We start from the raw sequence: 19,087 nt of genomic DNA on the forward strand, positions 1-19,087 counted from the left end.
TTTGGGGGGATCACGGTTGGTTGTATCCGTGGCTGCGGTACGTGAGGCTGTGGAGGGCCAGCTGTTTCTGCAGCATCTCTGCAGAGGACGGGGAGACGGGGCTTGTCGCGCTGGCCGGGAAGTGCCCTGGAGCGTCCCTCCCAGCTGAGGGGACACGGGGACAGTCTGGGCTTTGGGGGCGTCCGCAGAGCGTGGTCCTATTAGGCAATAATGCAGAGGGCGCTGCGCTTTGTAAGAAAGACACAGAGGAACCACTGGTACTGATCTGTGACTGCTGGAGGATCGCACCCATGTCAGGTGTGGCTGAGAGCTAGGGACATGCTTCCACCTGCATCTACCAAGAAGCAGGGTGGGGAATCTTTCAAGGGAGAAGTGGTAAAAGACACATGAGAGGGAAAGACAGACATTCCAGCCTGAAGAAGCCATCCGATTAGAATAAGAAACCTTAATAAGACAAAGATGAGTATTCTTCCCTGACCTTAGAAGGGATTCGAAAGGGAAGTAATTAGTACACTTACAAAGAACAAAATGAGACATTACTGTTCTTTGTCTGTAAGAAACGTGAAACCCTTAGGTGACTTTGCCACGTTAAGTATCCCTCCGAGAACCACAAGGGAGAATACGTAAACCACTGTCACTTACAGGGAAAAAGCATCACTGAAGTGACTGGATCTGCTCCCGCCTCCTGTGAGGTGGAGAGAGAGGTGCTACAGCATAAAATTGTTAAGGAAAAATACTGAAAGGTAGTTTACAACTTAAATTTTAGGTGATCTTCTAGAAGTGCTTCTCAACATGTACGTATACTTCCTTAATGCTATCAACAACATTTAAAAAAATTCTTTCTTCACCAGAACAGCAAAGGGTTTATATCAGTGAGAAAATCAAGTTTCTTGAAAGATGCTAAGGATAAGTAAAATTTGGTATCACAGGCTGGGGCAGTAAACCACTACCTGCTAAGGGGGTGCGTTTAGAGGCATGGGAAGATTTCATAAGCACGGAGGTTATTAAGTCTGAAGCCAGCGAAGAGGCCTGACTCAAGCCGACCGGGACACCGGCCCCCCGTGCCGCCGCGGCGCTGAGCTCCCAGAGGTGGACCAGCTCCTTCCTGGAGAGATTTAGGGTTCGTCCATGGTGGGGGAGGGCACACAGATTTAAATTTCACGATCTTAAAACAAAACAAAGCATTCCCCACACCCCTTTTCAGTGAATTCTACAGGCAATAACCAGTCACCTACTCTCTTCAGGAACATTTCACATCTCTCTTATTCAAAGGTGCGCTCTGACTACCTTCCTTCCAGGAGAATTCTAGAATACCACGGAAATCTGTGGCGTACTCACTGTTATGTAGCATCTAGGAATAAGCAAAAGGGAGACAGTCCTAGCGAGGCTGGGGAGAAGAGGGCGTTCTGGGGTGAGAGAATGAACATCAGGGTACGGCATACGCCTCCCGGCAACTCGCGGGTACACAGTGAGCCGAGGAGGTGAGAAATCTTAGTGGCTGCAGCGTGGGGACTCCTGCATTCTTTGGCGAGTGTAGGGCCTTGGACGCCCTATCTCTGCAAATCCGAGAGCGGTGACTGAGTGAAACACATCGCTGTGTAGGTGGGTAACAAATATTAGAAAAACAGGGTACAGTTTTTCCATTAGATTGAAAGTACAAGAAAGTTACTTCCTGAGCAAAGTCATAGCGCACCCGTTAAATAAAGATCCCCGATTTACTCAGAAACACGTGAAAGCAAACTCATCCACTAAGCGAGAGGAACATCTCTGACTTGACTCTCCAAACGTGCCTAAGAGCAAAGCTACTTCCTCTGACGTTCCTGTGGACAAGGGCAGTGGTATCTGGTAGTAAGGGCCCGACTTCAAATAAATTACCATCTTTTCAGATGGAAGAGGAAAAAGGAAACCAAAGTGGAAAGTCATCAGGATAAAAGCCTGGGCTAGAAGCTGGCAGGTCTGAGCTCCGGTTCAAGTTCTCAGCTCGAGTGCTTCTTAACCAATGTAGACCTTAATCTGCTTTTGTTAACACAGGGATGGGGGTCACGTAAAGTGTACAGAACATAGTCAAATGCCACCTCGTTCTGAGAGTAAGTTATCTTCTGTTATCCTTGACAAGTCCAAGAAAAGTTAAGAATAAATTTGTTACAAAGGAGTTTTCCACCAAGATTTGGGTTCATCTCAGTTCAGGGCTTTTCCCTCCCTCCTTCCCTTCCTTTCTCCCTCCCTCCCTGCCCCCCTCCTTTCCTTCTGCAAATATTTATCACGAGCCTACAATGAGCTAGGCACCGTCTGTGAGTGAGGATCCTGAAAGGTTTTGAGCAAAGCGAACTGCAAACCTAGAAAGCAGACACCAATGTAAGTTAACTCTACCTGAATGTGAAAACCTTTACCACTAAGTTAAGAAATTGGCTTAAACCACAGCTTAGAAAATGAAGGTACGTGCATGTAGGTGAACAAGGACCCCGGATTTTAACCATTTCCTACAGGACGTGGAGCCCCTCAGCTCTCTGGTGACTTCTAGCCACGCGATTCGTCACTTTCACAAATCTTTGGATACCCCGCTGCAAACTAGTTCCAAGAGCTCAGCTCTAGGGAAACTGCCCATCTGTAGGGGAATCTCACTTCCCTGTGGAAATGGATCCATCCTTTGGACAGCTCTTAAAACATCGCTGGATATGGGTTCCGAAGCCAGGGAGCTCTGGTTTGATGTAAAGAGACCTGGGAATTGAATTACCCTAAAAGGGAGAAGACAGAAACTCCTCCCTCATTGAGAAAGGCTTATTTGGGTGAACTGACTGCCAGATGGCAAGAAAATGGAAATAATTTCAAAGCAATGACAGGAAAGGACTAAGATTTGTTAGCAGATTTGCAAAATTGCTTTTGAAACCTGGGCTCCATTTCCAAATGGCTGTTTTGAAATGTGACTAATTGCATTATGCGTATGACGTCGAAGATGACGGCGTCTTAGGAAAAGGTTTTCGGTAGGCGTATCTCACAAAAGCTACCCAGAAAACGTGTGCAGTTTCAGTGACAGTGAAAACCGGAGCAGGCTGCGGCCTCATTTTTTACACCGAGCCCCCCACCCCCACCCCCACCCCCGCCACGTCCCCTCCGTGGGGGCGGGCGACGCGCCCGCGCATCCTGACCTCGCTTCACCATCCTGCCGGCCACGGTGAACTGGGTGGAGTCGTTGGCTGCCCCTCGGCCTCTGGTCTTCCAGGCGTCCTCTCTCACGGTGATGAGATGCTTCCTCTCTTCAATCGTCATCTGGCTCTCTCGACTTTCTGTGACCCGCTGTTTACGGAGCGTACCCAGAAGAAAACAGGAGAGCAAACCACAGAGACGGAAGCGTTAGCTAGCGTGCAGCCCCCCGGGAGCTGAAAAGCAGGCAGAGAGCAGCCGGGCATCGTCCCCGCCCGTCCGCGGCTGCTCTGTCTGAAATAGGCTCGGCTTCCCTACTCCCAGCCTGGCTCAGAGGTCACCACCACCGACACGGAACTGCAGGTTAGAACTTTGTTTTTCACTTATTTGCAACACTGGAATATCAAAGTGATACTCTGTCAAAAGAAACAAAAACAGACTGTCTTCCTGCCGTGAATTTTACAGGGTTTTAAAGTTGCTCTGTTCTACTTATCTCGTTAAACTCAGTTGACTAGGACTCTTTATCCTGTATGCTCACAAAGAGCACGGTGGGTCTAGAAAATCTTACCCAACTGAAGTTCACGAGGAACTCGGTCAATCATAACGGAAGGAAAGTTGATTAGGGTAGGGTGTGCTATCAGAAGGCTTTCTGGAACCCGCGTGCTTTTTCCTAGAGCAGCTATGTTACATGGGCAGTCAGGCAACCAGGTCAAGCCCATAAAAGTGACTTTTAAGTCACAGAATATCTGACATTGGGGCCGCGTTGTGCTATAGAGATAACCTACATACATAATAACAGTTCTCCCTAAAAAGGCATTCAAATGCTTCGAATTGGGGTTCTGGAGATGGTGCCTCTTCAATTTCTAAGCCCCTGGTGACACTCATTGGGCCCAAAAGGCAGGAGCTGGAGGTGGGGCGGTGACGTGAGGGAGACCAGGAAAGGGGGGGGGATGGACAGGAAGGAGGCCAAGGACCAGTGCAGAGGAAGGGGTGTCCCGGGAGGGCGGATGCCCGCAGCAGGCTGACACTGGGCCAGAGGGTGTTCGAATGCTGGCCCAGAAAGTCTCCTTTCTCTCCTCCTGCACCCGTCCCCTCTTTCACTACAACCCCCCCTGGGGATGGGGTGGGGTGCACAGGGGGAGAAGCAGCGGGGAGGGCAGGAGCCGCGGAAGCTGGTGCTGAGGAAGGAAAAGCATCGTCCCCAGGACAGAAAGAGCTTCTATCTCCAGGTCCTTCCTACTCATGAGTGGTGAGATGACCCTAATTCCAAGTAACTCTCTGAATCACAGGCCCTTATAAACTATGAGGTGGACTTGCTAGGAAAACCTCATCAAAATTGAAAAAAGAGGATAAGTTTTCTTGGCAAATGAAGTTTCAGGAGTGAATTTTAAAATCAATAGGACACTAGCCTTAAAATATTTTAAAAAACATATAAAGTGCCAAGAAAGTTTTCTTCTCCAAAGATCCAGACATCACCAGTTCTGTGGTGAACCCAGTAAAATCTCCAGAGTCCTGGTGCAGAGGAAGTGTGGTTAATGACTCAGAAAAACGGTATCCCCAGATCAACAACTCCATTTCGCAAGGCACTCGGATTCTCCTGCGGCTCCAGGGAGAGCGTGATGGACGTTAAGCCCTGGGATGATACAGGTGTTCCAGGATTCAGAGTGGCCAGTGGTTTTGTCAGATCTGCGTTAAGGAGCATGCTTTGCACTCACCTCCAAATGATGTTGTTAAACATAAAGCTTTTGCTTCTCTAGAAGTTTCACCTTAACTTTACCACTTAGTAGGGCTGGTCTAGAGGCCCCTGACTCCCCTTATCTGACTTTAAATGGTTCCATAATGCAGTAAGATATACATAATGTGTATATATATCTTACATATATATGTATATATATCTTGTATGTGTATCATATGTGTGTGTTCTATGTATAAATGTACAGCTTATTTATTCCCCTTAGAAATTAAGAAAATGTATCACAGGTTGCTATTAAACTTTAGAAACTCAAAACGTGAGAACAGGCAAGACAGACATCTTCGTCCATGTACTTTTTTTCTTTTTTAGCTTAAAACTTCATGATTGTCTTGTCTTGCTTTTCCCTTTGGAGGTTTTCTTTCCTCATTTAGGGAAGGACATAATACATAGTATAGTAAGCACTGTGTCATTTTTCAGGTTTTCCTAGGTTTAGCTGATGATATTTAGGATTGACTGGGAGAGTAAGGGAGTTGGGGCATAATATGAATAGAAGCCCTACCCAATCTATCTTTTACTCTTTCAAATATAGATCTCATGAACGTGATGCAGCAAGATGAGGAGGGGGAGGGAGGGAATGAGAGAGAGAGAGAGAGAGGGAGGAGGAGGAGGAGGGGGAGGGGGAGGGGAGGAGAAGGTAGTGAAACAGTTGGGAAGAAAGGAGGGTCTTAGGGATGGACAGAGACTCGGTAGGACACAGCTAGAAACTGTGCAAAGGGTTAAGCTGCAAGAGTGTTTTCAGGTTACCATACTGCTATGATGGTTTGCCTCTGCACACCTGAGAAATCGCAGTGCAAAAATTTCACTAAGTGTTTCTGACACAGGAGGTGATACACGGGAGAGAACTAACGTGTGACTAGGATTAGTGCAGATCTAAGGGTAAAATTCTTCTACAAGTGGAGAGCTTCATAGATAGAAACTACTGTGATCTGACTTTTAAGTTTTTATCTTATTCACCTCTAGTGAAACTACATCACAGGAAGAAATCACAGACTCAGGTGTTAAGAGAAATAAGGTACAGTGACAAATCATCACTTCCCAGTTTTCAAAAATGCTATCACCATTTCAAATCCTGTGCGCTGTTAAGGAAATTTAGCTCTGCCATCTCTTTAAGTGATTTCCATCCATCATCAGTGCCCAGAGCCTCACGTGGCCTGAACAAAACATGGAAAAAGATCTCAACTAGGTTTGGACCTCAAAGTGACTATAATCTGACCTTGTCACCCTTTCCCAGCAACTAAGATGAAAGGAAGAGAACAAGGAAAATCTTATTCTGATACAGCCCCGAGGCATGTGAGGAAGAAGAAAACGTGGGTTGAAGCCTGACAAGAGACAAATAGTCCATTTAGACAGAGATTGTGTGCTCTTTAAATGCTCTGTTTCCCTCTCTGAGCCCCTGCATTGTTGAATATTTATACCAGGACTGCTGGAGGAAAGGATCTCCAGGAACACTGAGGAGCTAGTGCCCCATCACTGGTATGTAAAACATTTATCTGGGAAAATTTTCCAGAAGTAAAAATACAGGATTTTTAGGCCATTTTAATTTTGAAGTGATAAGACATAGATTGCCTCTGGTAAATGTTATTTTTCTTTAAACTTAAAAATATATGGAGAGATAGTCCATGTTCATGGATGGGGAGATGCAATCTTGTCAAGATGTCAGTTCTTTCCAACTTGATTTATAGATTTGGTGCGATTCTAATCAAAATCCCAGCAAGTTATTTTGTGGATATTGATGAACAGGCAAGTTTATATGGAGGAGTAAAAGACCCAGATTAGCCAACACAATATTGAAGGGGAAGAAAAAAGTCAGAAGACTGACACCCCCCAACTTCAAGACTTACTGTAAAGCTACTACAAAAGTACCATTACTACCAAGACAGGGTGGTACTAGTGAAAAAACACACAAATAGATCAAAAGAACAGAGTAGAGAGCCCAGGAATATACCTATACAAATATGCTCAACTAATCTTTGAAAGAAGCAAAGGTAATACACTGGAGAAAAGACAGTCTTTTCATAGCCTTTTCAACAAATGACTGGACATCCACATGCACAAAAGAAGAATCTAGACACAGGTTTTGTACCCTTCACAAAAAGTAACTCAAAATGGCTCATAGACCTAAATGTAAAATGCAAAACTATAAAATTTGTAGATCACACAGAAAAAAATCTAGATGACCCTGGGTTCAGTGATGACTTTTTAGATACAACACTAAATGCATGATCCATGAAAGAAATAGCTAATAAGCTGGACTTCATTGAAAGTATAAACTTTTGCTCTGTGAAAGACACTGTCAAGGGAATGAGAAGACAAGCCACACACTAGCAGAAAATATTTGCAAAAGATGTATCTGATAAAGAACTGCTATCCAAAATACACAAAGAACTCTCAAAATTCAACAAGAAGAAAACAACCAATTTAAAAATGGGCAAATGATCTGAACAGACACTTCACCAAAGAAGATATACAGATGAAAAGATGTTCAACATCCTATGTCATCAGGAAAATGCTAATTAAAACAACAAGATACTTCTACACAGCTATCAGAGTGGCCAAAATCCAAACCACTGACACCATCCAATGCCGGCGAGGATGGGGAGCGACAGGAGCTCTCGTCACTGCCGGTGGGAACGCAAAATGGTGCAGCCACTTTGGAAGACAGTTTAGCAGTTCCTTACAAAACTAAACATACTCTTACCATAAGATCCAGCAATCATACTCTTTGATATCCAAATGAGTTGAAAACTTATGTCCACACAAAAACCTGCAATGGATGTTTATAGCAGTTTAACTCACAATTGCCAAAACTTGGAAGCAACCAAGATGACCTTCAGTAAGCAAATGGATCAACTGGTCCATCCAGACAAGGACGATTATTTAGTGGTAAAAAGAAGTGAGATAGCAAGCCATGAAAATACATGGGGGAAACTTAAATGCACATTCCTAAGTGAAAGAAGCCAATCTGAAAAGGCTATATGCTGTACGATTCTAACATGACATTCTGGAAAAGACCAAAACCATGGAGACAGTAAAAATATCAGTGGTGGCCAAGGGAAGGAGGAGCGGGGGAAGAGGTAGTGATGAAGAGGCAGAGCACAGAGGGTTTTTGTTTTCTGTTTGTTTGGTGTTTTTTTTTTTTTTTTTTTTGGCCGCGCTCCACGGCACATGGGATCTTAGTTCCTCAACCAAGGATCGAACCTGCACCCCCTGCAGCGGAAGCGTGGAGTCTCAACCACTGGACCGCCGGGGAAGTCCCCACAGAGGGTCTTTAGGGCAGCGAAACTACTCTGTATGATGTTACAACGATGGATACACGTCATTATACATTTGTCAAAATCCAGAGAATGTGCGACACCAAGAGTGAACCCAAATATAAATGATGGACACTGAGGGAAAGCAACTTGTCAGCTGTAATAAACATGCCATCCGGTGGGGTGTGTGCTGATAAGGGGGGGGCTGTGTGTCGGGGGGCGGGTTAGGGGAAGTCTCTGCACTTTCTGCTCAATTTTGCTGTGACCCTAAAAATGCTCTAAAAAGTAAAGTCGATAAAAAAGTATACTATATATATATATATATACACACACACACACACACACACACACACGACATGTGTATCATATAATATACATAATTTATATTTAAAGACTTCAGGAATGTATCTTTTCTTTTCAAGTTTGACATTGAATTCTTTAGAAGGAAACAGGCATTTCCCCCCTTAGTGATGGAACAGCAGGTTTGCTCCAGATTTCAGCCTCTTTCTTGGGGTGGACACCAGCTGGCTACGCGGGGCTGGGCTCCCACAGACCCGCATTCCTAACTTCAGAGGAAAGGCACTAAGAAGAGTGAGGGAGAGGCCGCCTTCGGGAGAAGAAATGGGGAGTCTCCACTTGTGAAGAGGCCCGATGAAGCCAGGAGGACCCACCAGACCCTTCCTCTGGCTGAAACCCTGTGCCTCTCCCTCAAAGACCTGTTTTGTCACCACTAGTCCTAAAGGAACAGAACAGTCATGGGATTCCTAGCTGGAGGCCACCTGAGAGGCGCGGTGCCAGGGCTGATGAGGAGACAGAAACCCTAAGAGGGGAATGGCCGGCCAGGTCCCACAGACGGAGGGCCGCTAGCGCCTGGGGCTCATGGCAAAGGGGATACGCAGCCACTGTTTCTAGCTACTCTGACCCCAAGGACCTTCCAAGGGAAATAACAATCACTGGTATTTTTAGCGTTAAACATCATCACGTATTATGTACCAACGTATCCTATCAGCCCAGGCTAGGTCTCCCTTCTGTGGCGGGGTTCGGACGGGGTGCAGTGGAGGTGGAGAGTGGGGAAGGAGGGCTGTGGTCGCCATACCAACAGCACCACGGCAGCTAAGCTCCCATCAGGACCACCCCTTCCATCCTGTCTCTTCCACGCCCCAGAGCGCCTGGGCCACCTCCTCCTACTTTATCAAGATAGCCCCGGGGTCCTTCTTGGGCTCCTGACTCAACTTAGGATATAAACCTTGGAGATTAAAATGGGGGACTTTCCTCTTCAACCACTTACGTGACTATGAGATGCATTAATACCACAGGTATCCCTAGGGGTCTGAGCGCAAGTTGAGATGTGGGTGACTGACCGTAAATATATGAAGTAGCGATTACATCTGCACGTGCGTGTACACACACACACACACACACACACACACAGAAATGCAGCAAAGGAGTTACTTTCCCAAATGAAACAAGCTTCTCCCTGCTGCTCAGAAATTGCAATGAGGCTTAATACGTGTAGGCAATTCCTCACCTGATTAATAGATACAAAAGACAGGTATTTATGGGCAGCAGGTATAGCAGGAGAATAAGTAGAAGCATATACAGGTTCCTATAGAGCAAAGCAAGAGGATTAGAGGTGAAAAGAGAAGATTTATCACAGCGGGGTGGGGAAGGGGGAGGGACAAAAACAAGGATTTCTCTCACAGAAAGTTAATTTACTCATTGCAATTTCAATCCTCTTCCCAAAAGAGTCTGTCCTACTTGTTTATTTTTTTAGAATGCTAACAGAAATCCCCATGCAAGCACAGTAAATATACCCAAGTCAGCTCTGTGCAGTAATTGAGTTACTGGCAAGATTTACTGCACTTTACAGAAGATATTCCGTGACATACAGGGGAGCCCTGACTTTCAAGGACCGTTTTAACATCGAATATAAAATATCTTCTTGAACGTCTTTCAAGTTTTTTCATTCTACGGTTGAAACAAAGTTTCAGGAAACAGGAAAGCGGTCCGCTCTGGATCAAGGTGGCCGCTTGCCTCGGGATAAGAAAACCAAACAGAGAGGGGCGCCAAGGGGAACCGTCGGGGATGAGAGTTACCCGTGGCGAGGAGATCTGGGGAGAGTCACGCTTACCCAAAGCAGATTAGAAATGGCATTATCATCTGTAAATCCTCCTTCTTCCTACAGGTTGAAACAAACAGGAGACATTGCAGAGCGCTGGCAGGGCAGGATCGGGTTTTGGTGTCACAGTCATTTTCAAGACTCTGTGCTGGTTCCAGAAGCATGCACATGCCCACACGAGCGGGTGGCACAAACCAAGTGAACTCACACTCGCCCGCGGGATAATAACCTTGAATTTGGAGATCAGACCAACGGCCCTCCTTGCCCTCTTAGCCTTGTTCCTTCAACTGACTTCACGCGCTTGAACTGTGATTCCGAATTTCAATGACAGAGCCAATCAGAACACGAATGCAGCAGACCGGCCTTCCTAGAATTTTCGAGGACTTGTTCTGGGGACCTCACAGACCTCAGCTTGACTCACTGACTTGACACGCTGATGCAAGCACAGCCAGATATCAAATCCTGACCTGTGACTCAGATGTGGACTCGGGCTTGTAACCACAAACTCTATACAGGGTTCTTATTTCCTGGAAAAAGTCTGAAACATTGAGGATGATCTTGACCAAAGGGCACAGGAGTCACTGTCTCTGCCTTAAATACCAAAGATGTCAAAACGGGGCTGGAATTTTAAATAACGATTTGGTGAAAATACCTAACTGCAATTTAGTTGAAACAAAGAGACTCCTGCCAAATTCCTTTTCTTTCAAACTTGGCTTCATTTCATTTCTCTCACTCTTGGGATGGGATGAGTTACTCTGAAGCAAACCGTCCACATACCTCGCTCAAGTGGACACATTCCCTGCACTACAAGCCCGGCCGTGCCTACAAACCAATGGGCTTTGCCGTCTTTAGAACGAATTCTATACACTACAAGGGCAAAAATGTGTAAGGCAGGTTAGCAGTGCCCTGAACCACGCACAGGAGGAAGGGAAGACGGATGGTGAGAGAGGGAAAAGCCAAGCTACCTGCCATAGGAAACGACAGGGTCCACGGGGTAAATGACCAGCACTGTTAAGCTCCAGATCATCAATCCTGATTTTGGGGGGATAAATTTGGAAAGCAAGGAACTGATGTTAAGTGACACCAGCTCTTGAGACGTGACTGATCTTTTAGAAGGGAAAGGAAAACTCTAACTAACCTAAAATCTAACCTCGAATTGATTCATGGAGCAAAAGAGTATTTTCTTCCCTATAGGACCCCCCGGTGAGAAGCGGGTTAGAGCACCAAAAATTTGTTTTATTTGGGGACAAACCCTTTGACAGAAACAAAAACTGTTTTAGATTTTCAAGGCATCCTTTACATAATTTTTGTTTGTTTGTTTGTTTGGTTTTTTTTTTTGCGGTACGCGGGCCTCTCACTGTTGTGGCCTCTCCCGCTGCAGAGCACAGGCTCCGGACGCGCAGGCTCAGCGGCCACGGCTCACGGGCCCAGCCGCTCCGCGGCACGTGGGATCCTCCCAGACCGGGGCACGAACCCGCGTCCCCTGCATCGGCAGGCGGACTTCCAACCACTGCGCCACCGGGGAAGCCCTACATCACTGTTTTTAATGTGGCTGCGTGACAGTCTCTAGTCACTCGTGTGGCTCGCATTATACTTTTACTGGACAGCGTGGATTTTCACAGGGGAAGCGATTTACACAGAGGCTGGTCTCCATCTCCCGCTTCCTCTGCTCCCCGACAGGCTGTAACTCGGGGGGCCCTGCTCACTGCACACAGGAGCTCGGGGAGGTCAAAGGGTGAAACGTTTCATAACCACGAACATGTGCATTTGATGAACTCAGAAACTAGGCAGGAAGTGACGACCTGACTGTAAACTAGTCCCTTGTCCCTTGGTGCAAAAGGTGGAAGGTTCCAGAGCTTGTGCCCCTGGCAAGTCTAGCTCCAGCCCAGGCAGCAAGCTCCCATCTGCATGGAGCACGTGTCATGAATGTCCTTCCTTCTCCAGAGAACCGTCTGGACACCCAGCAAGCCCTGGCCGTGCCTCAAGCACCTCCCCCCCCACCAGCTGCCCCGGGCGACTGTCTTAGGGCAGATCACGTTCAAGGCAGCTCTCCTGCTTCATCTGAGCTGGCGAAGGCGTGGCTGAAATACACGGCCGCCCTTGGGAAGGCGTGAAGCCAAGGGCTTATCAGAGGCCATGGGAGAACCACCCGACTTCAACAGAACTTGTGATTCCCCAACGCCTGCTACAAAAACTGGAAATAGGTGGGCTTATTTTAACTTCAAAGAGCTTATTGTCTTGGGCCGAAGTGAACTAGGTCACGGGGCAGGAGAGCGACACTGAGTTCACTGCTGGTGCAGAACCCGCACGTCCGTGAGCCCAAGACACCACTTCCCACTCAAGCCAGCGCTGCTGGGGACGGGGTTTTCCACCCCAGGGGCAACCGCGGTCACCTTCTCCCATCTCCTGCCTCCTAAGAACCTCTGCCTAGTGGGCAGAGCACGGAAATCGATTCCACTCTTCACAAGGGCTCTACCTGGCTTTGGGGGGGGTGGTTTTTTGTTTTTTTTTTTGCGGTACGCAGGCCTCTCACCGCTGTGGCCTCTCCCGTTGCGGAGCACAGGCTCCGGACGCGCAGGCGCAGTGGCCACGGCTCACGGGACCAGCCGCTCCGCGGCACGTGGGATCTTCCCGGACCGGGGCTCGAACCCGCGTCCCCTGCATCGGCAGGCAGACTCCCAACCACTGCGCCACTGGGAAAGCCCTACACCTCCTTTTAATGTAAGTTTCTGAACGCCTGAAGGTCACGTTCATCATTTCTTTCTTATTAAATTGTTTTAGATTAGAAGGGGTCCAGGTGACCACTCGGTTGTAAGTAGTTTGTTTTCCTTTTTGTTTGGAGACTTTTGATCCTAGAAGTTGGCCAGTTGGGTGTGTTACAGCGTCTACTTTGCCCCCAGCCAGCAGGTACACCGGCAACCACGGGGCCAGGCAGTGGGCGAGTCAGCGTCCGCTTTGCAAGTTTGCACTGAGGTCAAAGCTGGTCAGCATTACTAGTAATTTAACAATTACATTTGCCTACGAAGAAAAGCTTGCCGTATCAACAACGACAGTGTATTACTTAATTTTCTCGAAACTTGTAACACACTTTGCCGTACCTTCTCAATAAAAGGCTTACCTGCTCATCATGAAACATGTCTTCAATTATGAAATAAGTCCTCACCGACCACAATTATGTCCTTCTCTTGTACACTCCTGTTTTAAACCTCGGCATAGCACATTCAAGCCCATACTTTATATGCAACTTAGAAACGGTTAGCGGTCAATGACAGTTTTTTCATTCTAAAGACTTTAGTAACATTGTAAAGTCAGACTTCATTTAAGAAGGTCTGAAACCAAAGTAAAAGTGCACACTTCCAAATTTAGGAACTTGCTTGCTGATGCATTAGGTACGTGGTGCGGTTCCCAGTCCTAGAACATCTCAGGACTTTATCTGGTGATCAACTGAAGCTGCTGTGGGACAGACTCTAAGTGTGGACCCTCGTGGCGAGAGAGCGCTATGCTTCCCGGGGCAGTAACCCGTGAAGCTATGCAGGCTCGCCTGGCGGACGCGCGCTCAAGCGTGATGTTAGTTAGAATGCTTTTCCCGAGCACGGACAATGTTACCTTCTTCTTGAGTGACTGTCCCGTTTCTTGGATGTGCAGGCTGCCGGTGACGGACGCGTTGCCATACTCCTGCTTTCTGTTAAGTCTGTTTCTCCAGTCTTCCTCACCGCTTTTCTTCAACAGTGCTAATCTAAGGGGAAGACACACCGACCAAAAAGAGTTCAGCACCAACCCTTCCTGGTAACAGAACCACAGTTTAAGTCATCCAGAAGTCTTTGCCCAAGAAATGACCACAGCTGCCTAATTTGAATCATTTTGAATGTCACTTATTCTGAAGAAAGTCTGTCTGGAAAAATAGTATAGATTACTATATTATGTAGATTATTATATCTTCTAAGATGGCCCCAACAGTCTTAAAATCGGATTGAAATGCAAAGCTGAAAACTGACTTTCCCAGATAAAAGATGCGACGTCATTCTACCAAAGGAATATCTCTGTTTTTTCCTTGCCATTGGGCTGAGAGCAGGAAGGAAAATAAAACTAAACTTCCCCAGAGAAAAATGTCTTCTAGTGATCCCTTCTGGTCACTTGATGAATTAACATTTAATGACTAAAGCTGGATAGCAGAAATGGGTTTAAAAATTTAAAGCTATTGACAATCTCTGAATATCACATGTTTTAATTACAGGTCAAAGATGATGTTAAGATGTCCTGTATTCTAAGTCCTATTCTTCTCTTCCAAATGAACTTGGTCTTTCCAATCCGCCTTCTTAATACAGAAACTTCTCTATACACCCGTTTTAAAAATTATTTCAACTTTCCTCAGGGGAAAGCTATATACAAAAACAGAATCTAATTAAGTGAGGTTTTTACCTAACCTACTTTAGTTCAACTATGGTGGGACTCAATGAAAAGCTGCTTGGATGTTAAAATCTATGAAAGGTTATTCTCACGCACATGAGGCTGTTTCAGTCTTGAGCATTTAAGTTGGACAAACACAGGAAAGATAAAAGGCGCTAAAGTGGTGATCATTAAACTCAACAATTTAAAGATGAGGGAAAAAAACGATTGGACTCCTTTCCCTTACGGTGAGTCTGCTGGGCGAGGTCTTTTAAACATTCATCGAAGCGTGTCCGTCAAGAGTGTATTTTTAAGCGTCACATCGGTGCTCATCTGGCTGTTAGCTCCTGTCAAGCAACCTGGTCTCCCTCCCTTATTGGTCACAGTGGGAACTGAACTCGATGGTTTCTCAGGGCCCTTCTACCAAGTGTCCTGACTCCATTAAATATTTGAATTGGAGATGGGATGAAATATATCATACTCCACGATCAAAGTTTAGTTAAGCAAATGAGAAAACAGATTTTGCAGTAAATATGACTCCACGTACATCTACAAATTCGTACAGAATCATACTGGATATTTGCATTCGCTCAGTCAAATAATGGAAAGCAAGCTATAAAGAACTCCCCAGGGAGTTGAAGGGGGGCAAGGGCTTCAAACTCCGGACCCCTTTCCCGACCTCTTCCTTTCCCTTCCCTTCCCTTCTGCTATGTGACAGCAGATAAGACCCAACATTCACTCCACAAAGCTGGTATAACGCTGCCTCATTTACCTGTGATATTGTGATTTATAATAAATACAAACTTGTTCTTTGTCCCCTTTCCTGGCACAGAGCTCCTACACCTTCTGGAATTTCCTAAATGATGAGAGTGGTAATGGTGTCTTATGTGGATGAGGCGACTTTTGGAAGCATCTAAGTGTAGGCTTGTTGCCAGGAGAACCGACCCTGTGATTAGAGGGCTGGAAATTTCAGTCCCCCCTCCCCGACCTCCAGGCAGGAGAAAGGGGCTGGAGATGAACTACATCGCTGGCCACTGGTGATTCGACTCAGTCAGGCCTATGCAACGAAGCCTCCACAAAAAAGCCAGAAGGGCAGGGTTCCGAGAGTTCTTGGGATGGCGGGCAGGTGGAGGTTTGGGGAGGGCGCTGCACCCCGTGAGGGCACGGAACTCCACACCACCTCCTTACACCTCGCCTGTGCGTCTCTTCTATCTGGCTGTGCCTTAGTTACCGTCTTTGATGATACACTGGAAGTCTAGTAAATAAATGTATTGCTCTGAGTTCTGTGAGCCACTCTAGCAAAGGAATTGAGTCCAAGGAGAAGGTTGCTGGAACCTCCAGTCTGTAGCCGGGTGGTAGGTCAGAAGCACAGGTAGCAGCCCGGACTTGCCCCTGGTGTCTGCGGAAGGGGGGAGGGGCGGTCTTGTGGGACAGGGCGCTTGCCCCGTGGGGTCTGATGCTGTCTCCAGGAAGACAGCATCAGAACTGGCTGGAACCGTAGCACACCCAGCTGGTGTCACACAATGGCTTGATGGTGAGGGAAAAAATCCACACTGGAAACTAGAGTCAGAACCTTATATCTAAGGCCCTACTTGCTCTCATTTAGCCCCAAAGTCTGTCATCTACGTCGCTTGGCAGTACTCTGCATCCTACAAGGGCTACAGTTCACGTACTTGAAACCAGATTCTCATTTCCTTTAAGGACTAAGATTTATCTTTCCTCCAATTATTCTGAGCGAGTCAGTTTTATTCTAACAGGAAAAAATAATCAAATAAAATCAAATCATGAAAAGGAATCATGAGTATTTGCACGCTGCAGCAGAGCTTTCAAAGCGTCTACAAAGGAGACTTCCAAAAGGTAAGCAGGCCGGTACCACCCAAATGAAGACGTATTTCCAAGTCCTCATCTTGTGAACACGGACATTCATCTCACTGATGCTCTCCTTACCGCTCAGAACCAGCTCTGACTTCACCCTTGACCCAGACCAGGGGTTATTCGTCTTGGCTACCTTAACTTTGTAATCAGATTAGAGTCCAAGTGATTTCAGAGAAATTTTAAAAATCAAATGCAGCCTCAGAAGTTGCATTTATTAAAAAGAACGCACTATGGTCTTTAAGGGCATTCTCAAAAATAAGGTCCCCAACGTCTGAAGCCATGCCGACATCATCTAAGTAATCCCGCGGTCACCCTGGTGGCTGCACGAAGGAACGGAAAACTAATTTAGAAAAAGGCAAAGCATGGATCTGTGATCACTTCGTAGTCCACCGTGTACTCTGCTGATCTGCTCAGCAACCTCTAAGAAACTGGATGTTGTTGTTCCGCATGAGACATGGGGGCACACATAGACCGAGGATGCCGCTGACCCAGGCCACGCTGCATGTCACTGGGGCAGGGAGCTCTGGTCCCAACCCCGGCACATCCTGGCTTGTTTCACTAGTTGTGTTTGTAAGCTGACCAGGCACGTTTTTGCTCTCATGTGTTAGGCACTGCACTGTAATTCTGGCTTTTTCATAGACTTCCCCCCTCCCCTGGGATAGCCTGCAAAGAATCCCTCCCTTCCAAGAGCCTGAAATCTCGCTATTAGAGACGCTGCCAGGGTCACCCTCAGGAACCTCCAAAGACTACAGAGTAACCAAAATAATACGGAAGGAGCTGTGCTTCAGCTGAGCCCACGTGGTATTCGGCCCGGCCGGAGCCTGCAGAGTGCAAGGGACGGAAAACAAGTAACACGCACGGAAACGTACATGTATCATATTCCTGTCCCCTCAGATTTCCGACTGGGTGTTGAACAAGCTGAGGAGGGCGGGAGACCTTTCCAGATGCCTCCTCTCCTGCAACCTCATGACGCTCCTAGGTCCCCGCAGACCACCGTGCACCGCAGGGGGCTGGGGTGGGTCGGGGGCAACGCATCTGGTCCTGCACGTGCCGTAAATTACCACCTGTGCAACTCAAACAGCTGTCAGCGCTTTTAACGTCCGCCAAGTCCGAGTGCTATCTGCAGGCCTGGGAGGCCGAGAGCCTGGGCATCTGCTTAGTCTGAGGCTGAGAACCCGTGAGTTATTCACCCCAAGGCCTGGCCAGGGCCACCACGACGGGCTCCTGCCAGGCCACTGGGGAAAGGGCTCTCCCTCCAGCCACACACCGCGCTCTCCCAGCAGGGAATAGCGGCCTGAGGCGGGCTGTTTCGGCAGCGCTGCTCGATTGCAACCAGTTTTGCAGGCTCGCGGCAGCCCGGGCCGGGCCAGATACGGGCCCAGCAAACCGAGTGCCTCTAAGATGCAGTGCTTTTCTCTCCTCCCTCCTTTAAAAATGCCCCCTCATTTCAGAGAACTGCAGACACCACACAGATAAGGCTGAACAGCGTGGCTTAGTCCTTAGATCAGATCTTGGCCTTGGCTGGTTTATAGGCTGGAGGAGCGAACCAATGTGTCTTCTAAACGAGGGCAAATCAAAGACCAGAAAAGGAGGCAGCCAAGGAAAGACACCTCTGTCCATGACGCCGACATAAATCCGGGGCCCTCCGGTGGCTGAACTCTCCGGGCCGCAAGCTAAGAACCTCGAGTCTGGCTGGGTGGAAGGCGGGGCTCGCGGGGAGCACAGGGGGACCCCAGCCGGGCCCTATAAGGCGGGAGTCTGCAGGCTCAGCCCGAGGCACGCGCGGTCTCTTCAACATTCCCGGGAGTTCAGCACGTCCTTACGCTCCATCAATTTCCCAGTGGAAGGACGGCCCTTTTGCCTTTTTTAGTCATCTTCTCCCCCCGAAAATGAAAGCACAGAGCAGTTGTTTCAGTAATAGTGGAAAAAAGATTTCTAAAAGCCTAGTAAACTTCTCAAGAGGTATCAAAGGTTTTATCCCTAAATAACACAAAATATATTCAATTTACTGTGGTTTTCAAAGACGTGCCCCGTAAGAGACAATTTAAACCCAAACCACGTAGGCAGTTATGAAACAGTGGTTTTATTAATCCCATGGGAAAAGCAGAATATATCCTTAACTTTAAGCTAGTTATGATCCAAACTTGATGTTCGAGATGTCAGAAACGATGAAGAAAGGAAAGGACCTTTTAGATATGTTTCCCCGACCATCAAACATGTTCTAACAGAGGAACGTTTGGAGGATTTCCTCTGATCTCTCAGTTGCTGCCCTTTCGTAAGTCTTAGTTTATATCTACGAAATGGGGATGGTACTGCCTCCTTTGAAGGGCTGTCTTCAGCCCTCAATAAGGTCACACAGGGGAAATATGCCTTGGGCAGCCGAGAACCCTCGGTGGTCCTCGGTACGGAGGACTTAAGATGCTCAAGTCCTGAGCAGGAAAGAGACAGATGCACAAGGTCAAGGAAGGCAGAACCACATCCTCAGGCTGTAGCTGCTTAGAAGAAATGATGAAGGAAATGGACAAAGTCTGGTCTCTACTTCTGAAGGGTGTGAAACACGCA

At 47.2% G+C, this 19,087-nt stretch overlaps 1 protein-coding gene across 39 annotated transcripts in view; it reads right to left on the minus strand.

Moving 5' to 3' along the window:
• SVIL (supervillin) overlaps nucleotides 1-19,087 on the minus strand; it is a 241,154-nt gene that overhangs the window by 35,707 nt on the left and 186,360 nt on the right. For 23 of the 39 annotated variants that reach the window (XM_067030573.1, XM_067030582.1, XM_067030559.1 and 20 more), the window contains 4 exons: nucleotides 13,871-14,000; nucleotides 10,277-10,324; nucleotides 9,674-9,751; nucleotides 3,147-3,294 (listed from right to left, as the gene is read on the minus strand). In XM_067030573.1, coding sequence (XP_066886674.1) covers nucleotides 3,147-3,294; nucleotides 9,674-9,751; nucleotides 10,277-10,324; nucleotides 13,871-14,000 — 404 coding nt within the window. The remainder of the gene's footprint in view (nucleotides 1-3,146; nucleotides 3,295-9,673; nucleotides 9,752-10,276; nucleotides 10,325-13,870; nucleotides 14,001-19,087) is intronic. The other 16 variants (XM_067030584.1, XM_067030583.1, XM_067030585.1 and 13 more) reach the window with 2 other exon arrangements.

Source organism: Kogia breviceps, chromosome 3 (assembly GCF_026419965.1).
Source record: "Kogia breviceps isolate mKogBre1 chromosome 3, mKogBre1 haplotype 1, whole genome shotgun sequence".
NCBI classification, from domain to species: Eukaryota; Metazoa; Chordata; class Mammalia; order Artiodactyla; family Physeteridae; genus Kogia; species Kogia breviceps.